Below are 19027 nucleotides of genomic sequence, written 5' to 3'. Positions count from 1 at the left end.
CAGGAAAATTCATGCAAGCCCAAGTTGCTACTCCTTTCTAGAGCTGCGTTTATTTGGGAAACTGCAAGGCAGGAGCTTGTATTGTATGTGGCTGAAATCAGCGCGCAGGCTGCAGCCAGCAGAGCCCGTGCTCTCATCATCCACTGACAGCTGGAGCAAGCAGTAAGTGTATCTGCCCAGCTGACACAATTTGCCATTGTAAAGAGCAAATTCCTACCAAAACGCTTCGGAGCCCATTGCTGAGGGGCTACATCTCCTGCATATCCTCAAGGCATTTACTGAAAACTGGATCAGAGCGTCTAAGTCTGCTCTTCTCCATCTCATAGCTAAAGAAACTGAGGCACACAGTTAATTATTTGTCCCACGTTACAGAACAAACCAGTAGCAGCACAAGGAACAAAAGCTGACTGACAACTACAGTAACACTGCTGTTCAATGTGTCCTTAATGTCAGCACAAGGGAAAAAACCACACAAGTCAAAGTAATTTTATTAATAAATCACAAGAGCAAATTGCTGTATTTTACTGAGAGAAACCCACAGCTTTATGTACCAGGGCAGAACTTGGGAAGCTGCATACTAAAATGCCGATTATGCAAATTTATCTTATGAACATTTTTAGACAAGACTGAAGCAGGGTTTATTTTCTTGAATTAAAAACAGAATCCTACATAGTTCATTAGCATGGATTCAGAGCAGAATGAATATTCATGTAGCCCACCTCTCCCAATTCTACCTGCCAGAAATATCAAGGAAATAAAGGTTAGAAAATGGATTCCTGAGCAACTGTAAATGCAACTAGCTAATGTCGCTGCAAGGCTGTTGGCATCTTTGAAAGGTCACAGAGATCAAGAAAACCTTTTTGAGCAGAAAAAGGCAAATGATACTGCCACCTTCAAAAAGGCAGGAAGATCTGGGAAACTACAGGCTGGTCAGCCTCACTTCAGTCCCCAGGAGAAGTACAGAGTAAGCTGTTACGGAAGCTGTTCCAGGCACATGAAACACCAGGTGATGGGGAGCAACCAGTCAACACTGATTTACCAAAGGCACGTTCTCCCTGACCATCCTGACTGCCAACCAAGTGACAATGACTGGCACTGGCAGAAGGGAAACAGCAGATGTTTTTCACCTTGACCGCAGCGAGGCTTTCAATAGTGTGTCCCACAGTAAGTAGCCTTGTAGCCGAACTGAGTATGTGAACTACAAGATGGGCAAAAAACTTCTGGACCATTGGGCTCAGAACAGTCAATGGTTCAAGTCTAGCTGTCAGGTGGTTATAAGTAACACTCCTCAGTTCAACACCAGGACAAAATGTGCTGAACATCTTGCTTAACAGAACAGAGCCCAGCTAAGGGCACTGGTTTGTCTAGCCTGGAGAACAGAAGGCTGAGAGGAGACGTACTAGGTTCCCACTAGAGAAGGGACTGTGGAGAAGACAGAGCCAGACACAAATGCTTGCCCATGACATCAGCTAAGTGCTGGAACAGGTGCCCAGTGGAACCTCCACCAGCGGAGTTTCCAAACCTCAAGGCAAGGACTTGAGCAACTTGGCCTGGCTTTAAAGTTGTCCTGGTACTTTGCAGGGGGTTGGACTACATGACCTTCAAATGAGCTTTCAACTTAAATTTTCCTATGACTCTGTGATTCCAATTGCATATGTAAAAAGAAGTCGTCTATCGGTGAAAAGCCACCCATCACATTTATTTTGACAGGCCTTCAGGGTGTTCCACTTGTCAGGTCTTAGGACACCATTACTGTGCTTCTTCAGCTAAAAACTTCATATACTGTTTCCGAGCAGGAAAGTCATCAGCTGGCCTGTTGTATGCTGTCCAGACGGGTTCTCCAACGAATAGTCTCATTGCCTTCACGTAATTCTGCCAAAGAACAAGAAGTGACAAGTAATTTAGAGATCCTTTCCACGGAATCTTGATTCTGAAGTTAATGTTTCATTTGTATTTCTGCAGAAATTTTTCAAACCATTTCAAGATGGACTGAAAGCCTCATGTGTTGCAGAAAACTACACTGCTGTGCTGTTGTTCCTACTTCCCAGCCACTGCAGTGGGATATTTTGCACCTACGCAGTGACATATTGTGCCATAACCAGTGCCTCCAGGTCAGGCAGAGACAGTATTTTTCCCTTTTTCAAAGAAACAAAAAAAATCCTGTCTCATGCAAATCTTTTGTACTGGATCCCCAGTGCCATACTGAGCAATGCAGCATCTAAATCCTACTTGCTTAGTTAAACAACAGCAATCAGAATACCCAAGGTGGCTACATAATGCTTTTGAGGAAGAACAGAAGCTTCAAAGTGAAAGCCATAAAAACTGAATGGAGGGTGGATAAACTAGCCAAGAATTAATGCTACAGGAAGTGAAAAGTCTCCAGATTCCAACGGGAAAAGCAACAGTCCCTGCCACCAGCTAACCAAAAGTATACCAGGTATGAGGTACAGCTGTGGCAGCAGAAAATGGGATTTTATGTCCTGCGGAAGTGCTCCAGCCACCGAATTACGGGGAACTCTCCACTCCTGTCCACTGCGCTAGAGATTTAGACCCTACCTATTTTGTAAACAATGCTAAGTGCTTATCTTGCACCCAGGCGCTCAGCAACGTCAAGAATTGAGTTAGGTACCCAAAGAACTTAGCTGCAAAATGCAAGGGTCTAGAAGCAGCTCAAGAATTTACTTTTGAAGATTTACTTCTAGACTAAAATTCCTGAAGTGGATGAACATTTAAGACTTCTTGTGGATTCAGCCTACAACCCCTGACGTTTTTGTCTGTGTAAAGACAATGCCTTAAACTAATAATTGTAGATGATTCACTGTGGATCTCAAAATGCAGACGTGAGAAGTCAGGTTTTTCACCAAAGCAGTATCTCCCTTTTTTACATATATGATAACTGTTATCTAGACAGCTGATTCAAAATTATACCGTTCTCATGTCTACGTCAGAGATGGGATTTTGCCACACAGGAGGCAGCACACATTTCCCCATTTTCCAGGGGTAATGCTGAGGTTACAAATGTATTTATAAAAGCCCACAAGGAAAGACACAGATCAGGACCACATGTGCCAACCTCACAGTCCCTTTGCCAAGAACCCCCTCTGAAAGCAGGTCAGCTCCTGTGAAGCCAGCATCCAGCCTAGCACACACTAGCTGCAAGTAGTGGCTCTGGACCCCTAAATCCTTCTTTCCCTGAAGGTGAATTTAGCACTTACGAAAAATGCCACTGCTGGACACAGGTATGCTCTGTCTGTGCCACAACATACACAAGATACACAACAAGGCAACACAGAAGGATCTGTCTGCACCATCTCTACCTCAACTAACAGCAGGGGCCATTGTGGGAGGGACAGCCGCAGGGCTTGGCTCTCATGCCGCTGTCACATAAGATATGCTACAGCTATCACGTGGTAATGACTTGCAGTTACAGCTGACGAGAGGAATATGGATTTGTGACCTGGAGATGAAAGGTTCAGATGCTGTGAATTATTTAGTATTTTTCATATTCCTGCTTCATATTTAATATATTTTGCTAATGAACTGCAAGTCTCTGGGCATGTAGTTAGTAGTGTGCTATACACTCACATGGATTTGTCATCAAAATTTACGGTAATCTGTAACAACATACGTTCTCATCCAGTGTAAATCGGTGATAGATGCCAGCAGGGAGGGTTATCATGTCTCCTTTTTCCATGAAAATCCGGATCCATTTGTCATCCTTATCTCGAACATCAAAATAGCCAGATCCATCTAAGATGTAGCGAATTTCATCGTCTAGGTGTAAATGTTCTTCATAAAATGTTTTTATCTAGGAATAGCAAGCATATCTTAAAACTACTGAACACAGAAAAACTGCAAAGAGGTCTGGTAGAAATACGTGGTAAAGCAGACAAAGGTTTTCACAGGGTAGCTGCGCAGCGATTTAACTAACAGATGAGACCAATACGGTTAAAACGGCCAATCCAGCCAGCCAGACCCTGTCTCAGGACACTTCGAAGCAGGCTGCCACATTGCCTTTGGAAGACAAGAATTTCACTGACAAGAAACAGCAGCTATAGCTGCACATAACCAGTCTCTGAATAACAGTAATGCTTACATCCGTTTGAGAGAGAGGTGGATAAAGCTTTCCACCGCAGGATTTGGTCCTTGCCGTTGTTCAGTTTGACCATTTTGTGCCTGTTATTTTCCTGACATGAAAAAAAAATGCAAACAGAGCTACAGATTATCCCCCCTCTTTTACACTGTTGTAAGGCTGAATTAGCTGCACAGGCGACTACAACTGTATGAGAAAATGCAGTTATTGACAAACACGGCCCATCTACGGCAATCTGATGTAAGCAGGATGTCACGCCTGCCCCCAGAGTGAGCCCCAGCTCCAGACTCTCTCCCAGGGCAGCAGCAGCAACATTCTCATTTTTCCTGGAATGGTGAATGCTTTGTTCATTTCACAGCACAGAACAAAACATGCTTTAAAGGTTCAGTTAACAGAGAGCTGACCATGTTAGCGCACAGAGAGCAGTGCAATGCCAGGTACCATTACCTGCTCAGGTCTGGATGCTGTTCAGCCACACCAGCGCTGGTGTCCCTCAGCCTGTACTGATCCAGCATGGCAAGGCGAGCACAAGTCCATATGCCCTCTCTGTAACGGCCTGCCTTTGCATCAGGTAGAGCCTACCCAGGCAACCTGAGTCACTACCTAATTCACCTTCTCATCAATTTAAAACTGGTATTAACACCCTGAGCTTAAAACAAGCTGATGCATGCAAATTTAATGAAAATACGGCAGTGTCACTGGGTTGTTGTTGTCAGGTCAGAGCAGCATGCCAGCACTTGGAGGCCGGAAGGAGAAAGTTCCTTCTAGGAGGTTCATCTGACAGCCTGGCACCACTCACATTCGGCTCTTACGAAACAGCCAAAGCACCAGCTTCCCAAGGTAAAAAAAGTCTTCTTGCACAGGGAACGTATCCCTCTGATTCCACCAGGTTAACATTCATTTCGAAAAGACGTATTTTGCAAACAGCCATTAGGATGTTTCAGCCTTCAAAGCCCATGCCCAGCTGGCAGCCACCTGCCTTCACCCCAGGAGGCTCTCCAAGGACAGGTCAGTACTGGCAGGGCTCTGCTGGTAAGAAACTCAGTTTTGAAATGACGCAGGGATGGAAGCTATTCTTAAAACCTTTGAAGGCAATCTAACAGAAGCAAAAGGCCTCTGCTATTTTTAAAATAATACCAAAACTGCTTTCTTTATGTAAAGGACTTCAGTACAGGCTGTATTTTACCCCTGGAAATCCCACGCCTGCACCCTGCCCAGGGCGTGCAGGTGTGAGGAAGCCGGCCGCACACTCTAGCGGCAAGCTCCAGCACACAAATCCTCGGGGAAAGCGAAAGCTCACATACCTTTTCCTCATAATTGGGAAGCCTGTCTTTATGTATGGTTATTATATCCATCCAAGAGTAATTTTCTGCTCTCCGAATCTCTTTCAGACAGGGATCACTCTCATAGTTATCAGCGTCCAACTGAAACACAGGCGGGGCGGAAGGTGGGGGTGGTGAAAAAATTTTTAAAAAAGCGTTCGGCCACAACCGCTTCAGGCGCATTCGGGAGGCGAAGGGGGCGAACCCCAGCTGCCAGGCCCGTCGGAGGGCAGGCGGCCGCGGGGACAGCCGAGCCGGCCGCCCTAGGGGCCCCGGCCCACCAGCGGCAGCACCCGAGCGTGCGCCCGGCCCTCCCCAGCCGGCACCGCTCCTGCGGCCGGCCCCGCCGCGGGCACCGACCGGCCGGCCCCGCCGCCCTGCTAAAGGCTCTCCCGGTCCCGCCGGCTGTCGGGGCCGGCCTGAGGCGCCACCGCCCGCGGGCCCCGCACGGCCCCCCGCCAGCGCCGGGCCGCCTTCCCGCCCCCTCTCACGCACTTTGCGGTAGACGACGCCGAGGCGGCGCAGCTGCTCCAGGCTGACGGCGCGGTTGGGCCGCAGCCGGTGAGGCGCCCGCTGGTCCTCCGGGGACTCGTCCATGTACCAGGCCTGCACCATGGCGGGCCGGGCGGGAGGGAGCGGCCCGCCCCGGCGGGCGGAGGGGCCGGGGCAGGGAGCGAGGCGGCCCCGCACCGCCACCCCACGGCGAGCCTTGAAGGGGCGCGACCGGCAACCGGCAGCGGGCCCCGCTCGCGCTCGGGGCCCCGCGGCTCCCCGCCCCCCCAGCCCGGTTACCGCAGGCCAGGGGCAGCCGCCTGCCCGCCCCGCGCGCCCCGCCCGGGCTGCTTCAGCTTGTCCGAGCCCCAGCGCCGCACCGCCACCCCAGCGCCCGTACAAACAAAGAGGAACTGGGCCGGGGGGGACACGAAAGCAGTAAGGCACCCTGTCCTGAGCGCGCGTGTTGTCTCCATACAGAGATCCTCGCATCCCGAGCTGGGGTGGAGAAGATGCACTCCAGCATTCCCTCCAGCCTCCGCAGTTCTGAGATTCTACAGTTTTACTGTTCTATATGGTAAATAAACCATTGGCTTATCAGCTAAACGTGATGTAATGACTGAGAAACAACCAAGAAAAAACCCAACAACCTCTCTTTCAATATTTTTCTTCCTGAACAGTTTTACACGTACCAAAATCCTTAACCACTCTATCCCAGATTCTCAGAAATGGTACCAGATCCCTTTAATGCACAGTACTCATGTATAAGCACTACTGGTTACAATTCCGGGCAGCATGTAATTGCAAGTCCTGTAACATTACAGGTAAGCTGGTCTAATGCTGGTATTTGTCCACATTTTTAGAAGCACATCCAAATCCAGCCAGAAGTTCAATGCCTACCCAGTGAGTGTCACGGCTGCTGAACGCCAATAGCCTCCTGAAGTTTCAGTTCCCTGAAAAGAATGACTTGAACCGCCAACACCCTCTGTGGGTCCTCAAGCCCCTGCTAAGTCCCATTGAGAAACAGTACTTGCTTTCCACCCTTTAATCAGCCTTAACCTCACAACTTTCCTCTTTTATCCTGAATTTCCAGAGTAAGAATGTTAAACATTGGTATCAAATGAAAATAAAACTCTTCCCTATTAAGACTCCCTATTACAATCTACCTAGTAGTTTCAGGTAGTAAATCTACTTAAATTCACTGATGTTATGATTTACTCACCATTATCCACGCCTTTTTCCAAAGCTGCTGCTTCAAAAAAATACAGATTTCCATACAATTAGTAGGATCTACATGTTTAACTGGACACATACAATAGGTAACATTATTAGATGTCACCTCTTCAGTACATTATTTGCCACACTGTTCTGCCTCAACTAGAGATCTGATCAGGGATGGGATGTTTTCCTTCAAGGTAAACTTCTAAAATAAACAAAATGGGTGACACTGTGCACATATACAAACGAAGCAGAAGGGAAACTGATCAGTGCACTACCTCACCCCAGACAAGCTTCACTGTGCAGTTTTGGATGACTGAAAATAAAAAAACCTCACTTGTCTATTAACCAATAGCTCGCTAGTTTCCTCATTCCATCGCTATTCACGTGACTCTAAATACATTAAAAACCTCTTACTTCGCCACAGTAAAGAGGTTATAACGCATGAGAACTGTTAAGGACTCAAGCTTCAGCCGCTCTATCATGCTGCATACTCCTTTGCACAAATTTTAAAAAAAAAAAAAAAAAATCAGTGCCTTCTAGCTTAAGTTCTACTATCCAGTGGTGAGGGTACCTTACAAAAGTTGACAATGTACCAAACCCGTTTGCTCCTCCCGTATACATACATAGAAAATAAAACTATGTTGATTACTGGTAATTGCTCTCTAACTCAAGTGCACATTAGTCATTCTGTTAATCTCATCATTGACTGGAAAAAATGAAGTCATACACTTGACATCCAGAAGATCTGGAGATCTTGTTCCATTTCAGATAAAACTACCTTTGGGACAACACTGAAGAGGAACTAACAATGCTAATGAGAACCAGTATGCATAAAAACATGTTACTTAATGGAAACAGGAAGCCACAAACAAAAAGCTTGGACATTAAGCAGATAGAGAGGAGATCAGTAAAAATTAATTGTTCAAGATTTCTTGTGATCTGGATTTTTAGTTTGTTTATGCTACCTTATAAAGTAAGCAACATTACAAAGAAATCTCTGGATGTTGTAACCGATGATACTGTGAGGCACAGGTGAGTGTCACAAGCCCATCTGTACAGCAGTTATTGCTAGTACCAGAACACAAAGCATATTAATGAACACCTCCGTGTCAGGTCACCGACCTCTTGCCAAACCAACCACCCCAAAGTCCCCCTGCCTCCACCCACTCTGGGCTGCTAATATATACCTCTGTACAAAAAAAAAAATATATATAATTTATTTCACTAAAAGTAAGATACAGAACACTCAGGATAAAGATTTAATATTACTTCTTCAGATGTCTGTCTTTATGCTGAATCTAGAAGACAGCTAAAAACACTGACTGCAGCCCTTCAGCAAGATGAGAAAAACCAAACACTTGATACCATCAACTAAATATTGACTCGACTGTAAAACTATAGAAAAAAATGTGGGGTTTTTTTCTCCCAGAATTTGGTATATTTAACACTTCAGGCCAGAAAGAAGTATAGTTCAAAGTCCAACTTTGTGATATTAGTTCTTTTCCTCCTGCTGCAACAATCTCTAGTCCCAGTATGTCAGGACTTTATTTACTAGCTCCTTCTCTTGCTAGTCTATCAGCTTCTTCATTTCCGTGGAAGCCAGCATGACCAGGAACATGCATCTGTTAGGACAAAGGTATAGCAGTATTAGAGATGAAAAAAATAGTAATAATAAAAAACGTCAAGAAAAAAGTACACACATTAAATTTGATCACACAATACCCTTTCATTCACAGTAGTGCAGCACCCCCTCCCTTGGAGGCCCCCTCCTCACATTTAGTCCTTACCTGTTCCTTCCAGGAACGTTCACAGACTCCCTTACTCTAGGAAAGTCTTGCCAAATTGTGAAAATCATCTTTATGGGAAGCAGTAAACTGGATAAGGTCCACCTAACCTAGGCTAGCCTTTAAGACATGCAGACAACAGCTCCAACTCAAGATTCCCACTTTCAGAAAAGAGGGAAAAAACTATCTGCATTCAGTGCTCAAATGAAGTTAATCTTTTCCCAGAAAGCCAGAGACCTCTATGCCATTAACAGCCTTGGTGATTACAGCACTCACTTAGGATACAGAAACTGAAAAGAACCTCTCTATTTTCAGCCCTGTCCATCCTCCAGTTAGGAACTGAAAACACCTTCAATCCTAAGCCCATCCTTGTCAGAAGTAATGGTGGACGAGTGTGTGGGAGGAAGGAGAGAAAGAAAATGAAGCTTGCTATCTGACAACATCTGAGGGGGACAAGTGTGAGATGTGTGCGAGACTATTAGGTTTACCCAGCAAGATTTTAGTACCAGGTGGGGGGCTGTAGGGATAGCCTCTGTAAGAGAACACCAGGGGCTGCCCCCACATCAGAGACAGCCAGCTCCAGCCAGCTCCAGTGTACCTGCTGCAGGACACAGCTGAGCCTATCAGCAAAGCTCTGTGGTATTGTATTTAAGAAAGGGTAAAAATGCTGCACAGCAGGAGTGAATTTGAGCATGTGAGAGCAACAGCCCTGCAGCCCCCCAGGTCAGTGCAGGAGGGCAGGAGGTGCTCCAGGCACCAGAGCAGAGATTCCCCTGCAGCCTGGAGCAGATAGCCATCCACCTGCAGCCCTTGGAGGATGCCACACCTCAGCAGGAGGATTACCATACTAAAAGCATACGCATACATTGCTCCTCCTGAAATAAAAATCTTCCGAAGTTTAAGAGATCCAGGTGTAAGAAGTGTGTATAAAGCAACATTTTTTTATTATTATGTAAAATACTCTAAGGACAGCTGAACTTTGGTCTTAGTTTTCAGTTTTTACACTTTCTGCTCCTTAAAAAAAAAAGGAATAGTTATGTAAGATCTAGTCAGCCTTCAAATTGGAGTCGCCAACTCTGAAAACACAAAGGAACACGAATGGAAGAATACCTGCAATAGATTTACCATAGAAAAAGCGCGTATTAAAGAGCTACATCATCCTGTCTTCTGTGTTGTAAAGACAGAAGCCCAGTAAACATGCTATTAGCACCCACAAAGCCAATGGTACAGAGATTTATTTCTATAATCAGAAGTCTTATACCACAATTAAAGTAAAATTTAGAAGGAGGGGAGGAGGGAAGATATCCCCTACAATGTTTAGCACTGATGTTCAAGTTTACAGAAAACTAAATTTTCCCAGGAATACCTGTACAGAAGCTGTTTTACTTCTTTGCTGGACAGCAAAACAATTTAACACTTACAAACGGGTACTTTAAAGACTTTTCTGTGCCCAGTATTCTTGGAAAAAACACAGTTAAGGTACAGAAAACTAGAGTTAGTTTATTTGGGGTTATGCTCCCTTAGTTTTCCCAGTTTAAAGACACTTATATGATTAAGTTACACCAACAAACCAGCACCTAAGGAATTCTGAAAAGCAAATCCAGAAATTCACCTATGACTCAAAAAGACAGGTTAGATTTCCAAGAACAGAAACTTCACCTACTAACAGTACTCATGAACTAAAAATAATTATGGCAGGCATTTTTTAAGTAGTAACGAGAGACAGAAAACGAATATAAACATGCATTTTAATAAATAAAACACTGGTTCCAAGAGGCCAGGTTATGCTGCTTACTTGCTTTAAATAAAACAAGCAACTTCTCTGTACTTACAGTTTTACTTGGGGATAGGCAATACTATGCTTTATTGAATTCTTAATTATGGTCATACATGGAAGTTTTTACAAGAAGCATGTTTTAGATGTCATTAAGAATAGAAATGCGGTGCTTACCCACTGAATTTCTATGTCTTTTGATAGATTATCAAGTCTTTCAAAGTCTTCTTTATTTATTACACTTCCACCTGAACTTGTTCTCCAGCCATTTGTTTTCCAGTTGTCAACCCAGCTCGTAATACCTACACAAAGGGAGCATCATCATAAAAATGCTATTAGAGAAGCCAGTACGGATCAAGATGCAGCAAACAGCCTTTTAACAAGACATTAACTCTATACAAAGTCTCAGGGAAAGAACCAGAGACACAAGATATTCTTGTTTGGTTCTCCCCTACTGTCTTTAAGAACTGTATTTTTCCATTGTTACTTGAATTACCCAACCATGTTTTCCTGAACAGGTATTTAAAGTCTACAATCTTATATAAGCATTACACACAAAATACAGACATAAACTTCAATAAACGGAAGCTAAGGATTTGCCTGATGGTACAGTAAGCTAGAAACAAATCTACAGCTTTATTTGTCTTGAGAAACTGAGGAGACACACATACTACAGGAAAAACGGATGGCCACCTGTCTTACAGCCTCTGCACACTGAACAGAATCCTTCTGAGAAGGACCACATAAGCAAATTTCTACAGAACAAGATTTAATATTCTGGCCATCCTTTGCTGGCCAAAAAATTTACTACATTACTCCTTAAATAAGGATTTATTATTTTTTTAATATCTTTGCCAGTGTCAACAATGTAAGACATCCTTAATGCTTTCATAACAAACAGACCCAAACCAAGTAGAGAATCATTGATCTTGCACACAAAACTTCCTAAAAACCAAACCACATCCATTTATGCTTAACTGCAATCCTTCTCTGGTATTTAAAAAAATAACTCCTAGACACATTCACAAAATAACTTCCATTAAGCAAGAGTGGATCCTGCACCTCAGTGACCCAAAATGCAAGAGCAAACTGCAAGCAAAAGCAAAGACTAAGACATTGCACCTACAGATTTTTCTTTTCCTTCCTCATACTTAAGTCTTAGGTTTAACAGGAATTTTATCTCACACAGCAACTTTCTCTCCTTCATAACAGACAAGATGGTATACATTTTTCTCCCACAAAGCAAAAAGAATAGAATAGAAAAGATAGAATGCTTCTATCAAAAACTAAAATAAAAAAACAACAAGAAAAATAACACAAAAAACCACACACATTCTGCACCTATAGGAAGTGCTATATCTAAATCTTTTGGGGAAAATAAGCTACTCAAACGAGAGATTTAGGAGATAATCCTTAGGGAGAAGCAATGGAGAATTCCTTTAGGTTGTTTCATAACATTTACTGTCCCTTCCTCAACTTACGAGCTAGAATCAGGAGGACAGAGCACAAGTCCTTGATACTTTTCCCATCTGGACAGAACATCTCTCACGCACATGCAAGCTAACAATTTGAAACAAGCAGCAAATGACAGCTCATACTCCTTCCTTGACTAGCAGTCACTCGCCCCTACTCAGTAGCCTTCTGTCCTTTCTACGGTATTGCTACTCAAGGTGACATCAGTTTTTCCAGGTAAGTTTTGCTTAACTCAAGTCTTAAACATGAGCCACCTGAAGAAGTTAAAAAGAAATTATGCTCTTTCTTTCATACTTCTGCACTTTCAGAAATCAGGGGGCTTCTGGAATGCAGAATGACTTATTTGGAGGAAAAGATATACAGATTTGTAACATACAAAGCATTTATTTGCTTTATTAATAACAAGCAACAAAACAGATAATTACTACCAATGTTAGCACTCAAGTATTACAAGTTATGCTAAGAACACAATACTCACATTCCACCCCTACCCCCAAACAAAAAAAGCATGAAAGCACTCATCTAATTTTCAATCAAGAGTTGCACTAAGTTTTTGTCTAATATTATTTTTAAAAAAATTATCTGGAAACAGCAAACACATGCACTCCCTTTCTAAAAATGTGGAATACAAAGAAAAAACATACTTCTGTAGTTCCAAATTATCATGGGAATAAAACCTGAAGATCTTGGGGAAAGAGGAAGAAGTTTTATTCAGAAATTAAGTCTTAATAAGGAATAAAATTAATTTTCCAAATCTTCGGATGAAGGTGAAACTTTAAATACATACTCTGCGCACGTGAAAGCTTCAAGTGTAGTCTACACGTAAAAAGTAAGGAAACTTGAATGTACTTCATGTGTACATTCAAAACACCTACAGGGTTACTACACCAACTTCCAAGTACCTTCCCGAGTACATCCTTAACAAAGTATATATGAACATTTTATATAGACTTTGTGTCTTACTGAATGCCTTAAGACAAAAATCCTGTAGCTACTTCTGTCGGCCTTTACTGTAACAGGCACTCTGTCTCTACTTCTATTTCATGCAGTTAGCAGGTGATCCCTGTAATATTCTGAAGTTTTTCCCCAAGCAGTCACAAGTATTGAAGTTAGATGTTCTCTTTCCTATATTCCTCTCTCCAGGACTCAGTGTGTTCTGCAGGTCTTCTGTATTGAAACAGCATACAGTGTGTCTTTAAGAATCAGGAAAACAAAAAGCATGAACTTACCATTAATAGTGAACTTGCTATCAGTGTAGATAATTAGTTTCCTGATGTTTTGACTCTTAGCTTGCTCTATCGCTTTGCAGGCTGCCTTAAGAACAGTTCAGAACAGGATTTTGAACACAAACAATTAAAATACCAGCAAAGTACCTGATACTAACAAAGAATATTAGTATAATCTTGACATCAATGAATATCAATGTGCTTTAGAAGAGAGGTTCCCAAAATTATGCATGCAGATGACCCCTTAATGAAACAAGCAAACAACTAGCCGCTTCAGCTTCACCAGCAAAAAACCCCAAACCATTCTGCTACTCAACCCTGTACTGAAGGAGTAGCTCTCTGCCCCATTTTCTAACAAAGCCTTTTGTCAACTGCACACCAAATTTCAGGCATTTTCTCCGTAACTCTGAGCAAGAAAGATTCATACTAGTTCCAAGGGCTTGGAAAGCCTAAAAGGTTTTTGCTTTTTTTGGTGTTATGATACATAGTAAGAGGGAGAAGTGGCTGGGTCTGGATGTAGAGCTGAAAAGCTCTTCAGTTTGACTCTGGCACACCACCATCACTCTGCCTGTATGCCTCACAAAAATGAACTACTTGTACTTTTTAAGCAGATCAATTCCCATTTCAGTTCATCTCCGAACACACAGTGTAAGACAGCAGCAATACCTGAACTAAATGAGGCAAGAAGGGAAGACTAAAGCTGCTGCTGCCAACAGAAGTTTAATTCAGAAGTAACAGAAGTTACTCCTGAGAGCCTAGAATTGTTTGTTATAGTTCTCTAAGGAGTATGATACTCTGACCCCACTCACAAATGGAAGCCTCTTAACTGCTACTCAGCAGCCCTCACCCCAAGGTCTGAGACACATATATCAACGCAAAGGATACCATATAGGTTTGAGAACCATGCTTTCCTAACACAAGGCTGTTTTAAACAGCTGTACTTGGCCTGATGATATTTGGAAATCCTCAAGGTGAACTACCTTGTTCAAACCCCATAAAGGTCAATAAACGTGAAGAGAACGATTTGTTTCAAGTCATAACCCCTGATGCTTTGTGCACTTCCCTCACAGCTCCGTAACTGGTTTCTGAAGGCCACAGCTGAAAGAGTCAGGAGTGTGCTACTACAGTCTAACATGCAGAAGCATTCTAGAACATTAACTACTCACATGTATTTCTGCTCTTTGATTAGTCTGCCGTCCAGGAAGTCTTTCACTGGTATTTCTGTGTCCAAGGAATGAATACTAGATTAGCTACCCCAGATATTCAGGATGGCGTATAATGACTACATATCAGAAAAACAAGTGCAAGGGAGCTACTTTTCTTTTCATACAGGAGGATGAATAGATACTCTAGCTCTAACTTCCACCAGTATAGTGCAACCTGCAAATTTGGACATGCCATCAGTATGCAATTTTATTTGTCTTCTGTGCAGACCTACACCTATTTTAAAGCTCTCTGCGTCACTTGAATTATAGCTTGAGCCCCTAAAAATATTATTTCCAGTTGATTTTCCCCACATTTTTACCTCCCAGAGAAGCTGATTTATCTTTTCCCCTCAGTAACTCATTAGTCTCATAGCACTGTCTTTATGAGTCTCAACAGCAGGGTTTCATATTCAAAAGGAGGCTGGTATTACAAGTCACACACGAAATAAACAATAATGTATTAAAGAAAAAAACCAAACCTTTCAGCTACTTACAAAGGGTGTCCTGGTCCCCAGTAGACACCTATTCCAGCACGTGCCCTATTACGTCCATTACCCGAGCAACAACCATCTGTATAAACAACTGCAAAGTCACCTACAAAAGAATTACCAAAAGTAGCTGTTCAACCACTCTTTCAAGGATGTACACTCTTTAAGCAAAAAAAAAAAAAGTTTGCCAGCAGATTAATCCCCCAAAATGGGAAAAATCCCCAGAGAGCCCTTCAAGAAGTTAACTACAGAAGCCATGTAAAGTAGTAGTGAAGAACACCTGAAGTTCCACTGCAGGTTCACACTCTCACTGGTGTCAAATTAGTCAGCCTCAAGAAGCACCTCTACCCCAAGTTCCATATTCTCATTACGGTTCCTGTCTTCTTCTACCAGCTTTAAAGCTTCCCAGCTACATCTCTGTATTTAAATATGGTCTGTAATCCAGACCCACATAAAATCACAGAAATTACACAGAAAGACAATGGGAACAAATACATTATGGTGCAGACGTCCATTTTAAGAAGATGCTACGTTATGCTGGGCCTGATGCTGCCATACACAAACCTCCTGAAAAGCTTTCTAATAACTACACGTTTTTACTTATGGAAAGAGGGCAAAGAATTGAGCAGAATTACAGGAATAATGGAAGACCTCACCCATATATGAAAATTTATCTTCACTGACTGTTGGTGCTGGGCATATTTCCTCATGTTTTACACGCTTTGCAGCGTGTTCTTCGTTTGTAGACTGTTCATACGGCCTTTTGCATGTATTGCAGCACAAGGTATTTATTTCTGGTTCCTCTCTTTGGCTACCACTTTCCTGCCCTACAGCTGGAGAACCGTGTGCCCCTTCCAAACAAACAAACAAACAAAAGATTAAGATAAAAAGATAAAAAAGTTCAACTGCATACAAGATCTATTTGGACTGACTGCTTCTGAAGACACTTCTTACCACCTACTAGCAATACTAACCTGTTAACTGACACCACCCCAAGCTACTCTGCGAGAAATATTATAGCATAGAGCAGTCATTTGTGATCCCAGATCACACTGAAGGAGACACACATGTGTAACAGCCCTTGAAACGGGCAGGGCACAAGGCACGTTCTCCGAGCCCCTACAGAAGCACCCCCGTCCCCCCCGCAGGCCGCTCCTCCCTCCCGCCCCGGCGGCGCGGGCAGGCAGGAGGCGGCGGGTGAGGCCGACACGGCCCAGCTACCTGCCGGCTCAGGCTGCTGCTGCCCCGGGAGGCCGGCGCGTACGAAGGCCCAGGCGTCCTTCTCGGTGGCGAACTTCTTGAAGCTGGCGGAGGGGAACTTGTTCACCTGCTCCTGGCACTCCGCCCTGCAATACAGGGGCGGGGGTGAGCCTGGCCCGGGGCCGGCCCGGCGGCGGCTCCCCGCGCTGCCCCGGCCGCGGCCCTCACCAAGTGCGGTACACGCCCGTCTGCCGCCCCTTGCGCACCGCGTAGAACATGCTGTCGCCCTTAGGGACAAAACAGGAGTGACTGAGCACCGTCACCAGCCACCGCAACATGGCGCGGCGCAACCCCGCCGCCACCCGCGCCCTCGGCCCACCCCCGGCCGCCGCCGCCGCCCGGACACCCCCGCCGCAGGCCCCCCCCGCGCATGCGTGGTGCCGCCGCGGGAGGCGGGGCGCGCTGGGGCTTCCCTACGGGCCGCGGGAGAGGCCAAAGCACCACAAAAGCCATCCGAATCAGATTGCGCTTGGGTGGGCACGAAATGGATGGGGTCTCAGCAGTTTAAGGCCTCAGTGAAGAGGTGAATGAGGCCCCACGGGTGGCCTGGGCCGAAGCTGCCCCCGCCGGCCCGGGTACTGGCCCCTGCCCTGCGGCAGCACCCGCTGCCGCCTGGTCCTCAACTGGTGTGAAAACGGAGGGTGTACACCACCTGCACCGTCCTGCATGACCTTCTCGGCTTGACAAGCACTCGAGGAGGGACTGTCACTGGAAGATGGCACCAAGACAACGTGTTTGGTACATCCAAAAGTCTAGAGCTGAAGAAGGTCGTTGAGCTCATTCTCATCCCACTGTTTAAATCAAGGGCTCCTGGTAAGCAGGTTCCAGCTGAGCCTTGTACCGCAACAGCCTGTGAAGTCATGAGAACCACCTTGTCCGAGCAGATTAAGGTTCAAACTGTTGCCAGCTGCAAGCTGCTGTGGCACACCCTCATATCAGAACTGTCATGTACCTGGAGACCAAAGCCAGGACGTCTGGGTGCCTTCACTGAGCTTCCGATGAGGTCGACCTACAGCAGATGGGGGCACAGGCACGACTGCTACCAGAAACAGCCCAATGTATACATGCTACAGCATTTTCAGTTGCTGGGTTCTCCTTGTAGCTCTAATATGGGCATTATTGCGACAAAGCCAGCCTCAAGATGCCAAGAGCCATAGTGTGTTGCATTCAGATTTACAAGGGTGGCCTAGTAAAATGCCAAGAATGCAGAACACTGACGTTAATTTTGCCTTCCATTGCAAAAACAGCAAATGGTTGCAATGATACTGTTCATATCGGTTGGATGACACCTCTAAAAAGCAAAACAAAACAGAAAGAGCTTATGCATTTGACAGGCCTTGGTAGAATGCAGAAACAGTTTGGTCAGGGTTATATCAGAATATAATTGCTGTGTTTTTCTTGCTTCTTCCAATATATTAATGAGACTTCATATTACTCTTACTTACAAAATGCTTATGCCTGATTTTCTCAGATCAAGATTATTTACATTAATTATCTCTGTAAAGGTTTCCACTGAGACTCTTGGGCTTTTCACTACTTCCTGCCTGTGATATTTTTATTTTATTGCTCTTGGTTAGCTTTTCATTTAATTATCTTTTTCTGTAGCAGATGGATTTCTTGTTCCTTACAGGTTTACAAATCCGTGTTAGACTTAGTCTTCTTTGGGCAACGCATACTAAAGAACCAGCAAGCAGTAAGTGATGGGGAAAGAAAAGACTTTTTTGTTACACTCATTAATTCTCTGGTTGAACAGATTCATACATCCAATTTACATGCAAGGACTAAACAGTAACTCCTGCTGTCATGATCAACATGCAGAGCTCAGATTCAAATTAAAAAAAATATTTTTTTTTAAGTCCACTGAGTACTATACACATCACTTTGATTGCTTTTTCTCTCAGTTGATAAAATTGAGGCTGCGTATAATCAGCCAGCCCTGCCTACCTTTACTGCTGCATCTCCGTTGTTGATTTTTCCTTGCTGTTGTGGTGCAGTGGGAGGAGAGATGGATCCCTTTCCTCATGTGACTGCTGGTGTTTTTACTATTGTGGCATTTAGCACCACTAGGCTAAGTGATACCTGTGTGCTTGCTTCATGGTACTGGCTCTCTGGTTGCTGTAGCACTAGTGGATTTGTGGAGTTTTTCAGTCAGCCTGGGGCAGAGAAGGGGTTTCAGGCTTTGTAACTCACAGTTCCACAAAATGAGTGCAAAGGCTTACCAACAAGTGAGCCATTTAGTTCTCACCTGCAAAGCTGAAGAGTCCAGTCACAAAAGCTCTCCTCATCTGAACAGAGATAAACGTAAATATATACATGGATAGGACTTTAAGTGGGTTTCTTAAATGATTTAGCACTGGTAATCAATGCCGCAGTTGCACATGGTAACCCTGCATAGCCACCGTAGAATAAGCTGATCAGACATACAAATTAGTCAGGTTTTGCCAAACCAAAGCTTGCACAAGCGTTTTTGCTACCACAGCTGACGTATTGGGAATGAGCAGCTAAGGAAAAAGAGAGGAGAGCAAGTCCTCCTGTTGTGGTGGAAACATGGTGGCACCATGTTGAATGAGAGAGGTCACTGAGCCATGCATGGCCTGATGGTGATCATTCCTCTCAACACACTGCACTATAAATTCAGCCGTGTTTCACTGTCCCCATATTCAGCTTATAAAGAGTCCTGTGTCATTAC

General features: G+C 44.3%; 2 protein-coding genes across 3 annotated transcripts; both read right to left on the bottom strand.

Annotated features, from left to right (window-relative positions):
- Positions 1-471: 471 nt before the first annotated feature.
- On the bottom strand, positions 472-6041 carry ADI1 (acireductone dioxygenase 1). The gene is made up of 4 exons (XM_055810253.1): positions 5911-6041; positions 5398-5517; positions 3629-3808; positions 472-1872 (listed from the first exon to the last, which is right to left on the bottom strand). Exons 1-4 carry the CDS (start codon positions 6028-6030, stop codon positions 1750-1752), a joined length of 543 nt encoding a protein of 180 aa, XP_055666228.1. The 5' UTR covers positions 6031-6041; the 3' UTR covers positions 472-1749.
- RNASEH1 (ribonuclease H1) lies at positions 1679-17200 on the bottom strand. Of its 2 annotated transcripts, XM_055809406.1 has the most exons (10): positions 16507-16688; positions 16300-16424; positions 15735-15929; positions 15085-15184; positions 14552-14606; positions 13389-13473; positions 10864-10988; positions 5911-8750; positions 5398-5517; positions 1679-1872 (listed from the first exon to the last, which is right to left on the bottom strand). In XM_055809406.1, exons 1-8 carry the CDS (start codon positions 16614-16616, stop codon positions 8673-8675), a joined length of 873 nt encoding a protein of 290 aa, XP_055665381.1. In that variant the 5' UTR covers positions 16617-16688; the 3' UTR covers positions 1679-1872; positions 5398-5517; positions 5911-8672.
- Between the last annotated feature and the right edge of the window lie 1827 nt (positions 17201-19027).

This window comes from Falco peregrinus, chromosome 7, assembly GCF_023634155.1.
Source record: "Falco peregrinus isolate bFalPer1 chromosome 7, bFalPer1.pri, whole genome shotgun sequence".
Taxonomy (NCBI): domain Eukaryota; kingdom Metazoa; phylum Chordata; class Aves; order Falconiformes; family Falconidae; genus Falco; species Falco peregrinus.
Note: the sequence above shows the minus strand (reverse complement) of the source record. Positions and strands in the feature narration are given on the sequence as shown.

Excerpts from the sequence above, each read along its gene's own strand:
- ADI1 (XM_055810253.1), bottom strand. The coding sequence starts at position 6,030 with ATGGTGCAGGCCTGGTACATGGACGAGTCCCCGGAGGACCAGCGGGCG. Across the intron at positions 5,518-5,910 it reads TCGGCGTCGTCTACCGCAAA|TTGGACGCTGATAACTATGA; the intron begins GTGCGTGAGAGG and ends CCTGTGTTTCAG. Across the intron at positions 3,809-5,397 it reads TTCCCAATTATGAGGAAAAG|ATAAAAACATTTTATGAAGA; the intron begins GTATGTGAGCTT and ends TGCTATTCCTAG.
- RNASEH1 (XM_055809406.1), bottom strand. The coding sequence starts at position 16,616 with ATGTTGCGGTGGCTGGTGACGGTGCTCAGTCACTCCTGTTTTGTCCCT. Across the intron at positions 14,607-15,084 it reads TGGGGACCAGGACACCCTTT|AAATACCAGTGAAAGACTTC; the intron begins GTAAGTAGCTGA and ends CCTTGGACACAG. Across the intron at positions 8,751-10,863 it reads AAGACATAGAAATTCAGTGG|ATGCATGTTCCTGGTCATGC; the intron begins GTAAGCACCGCA and ends TTGTCCTAACAG.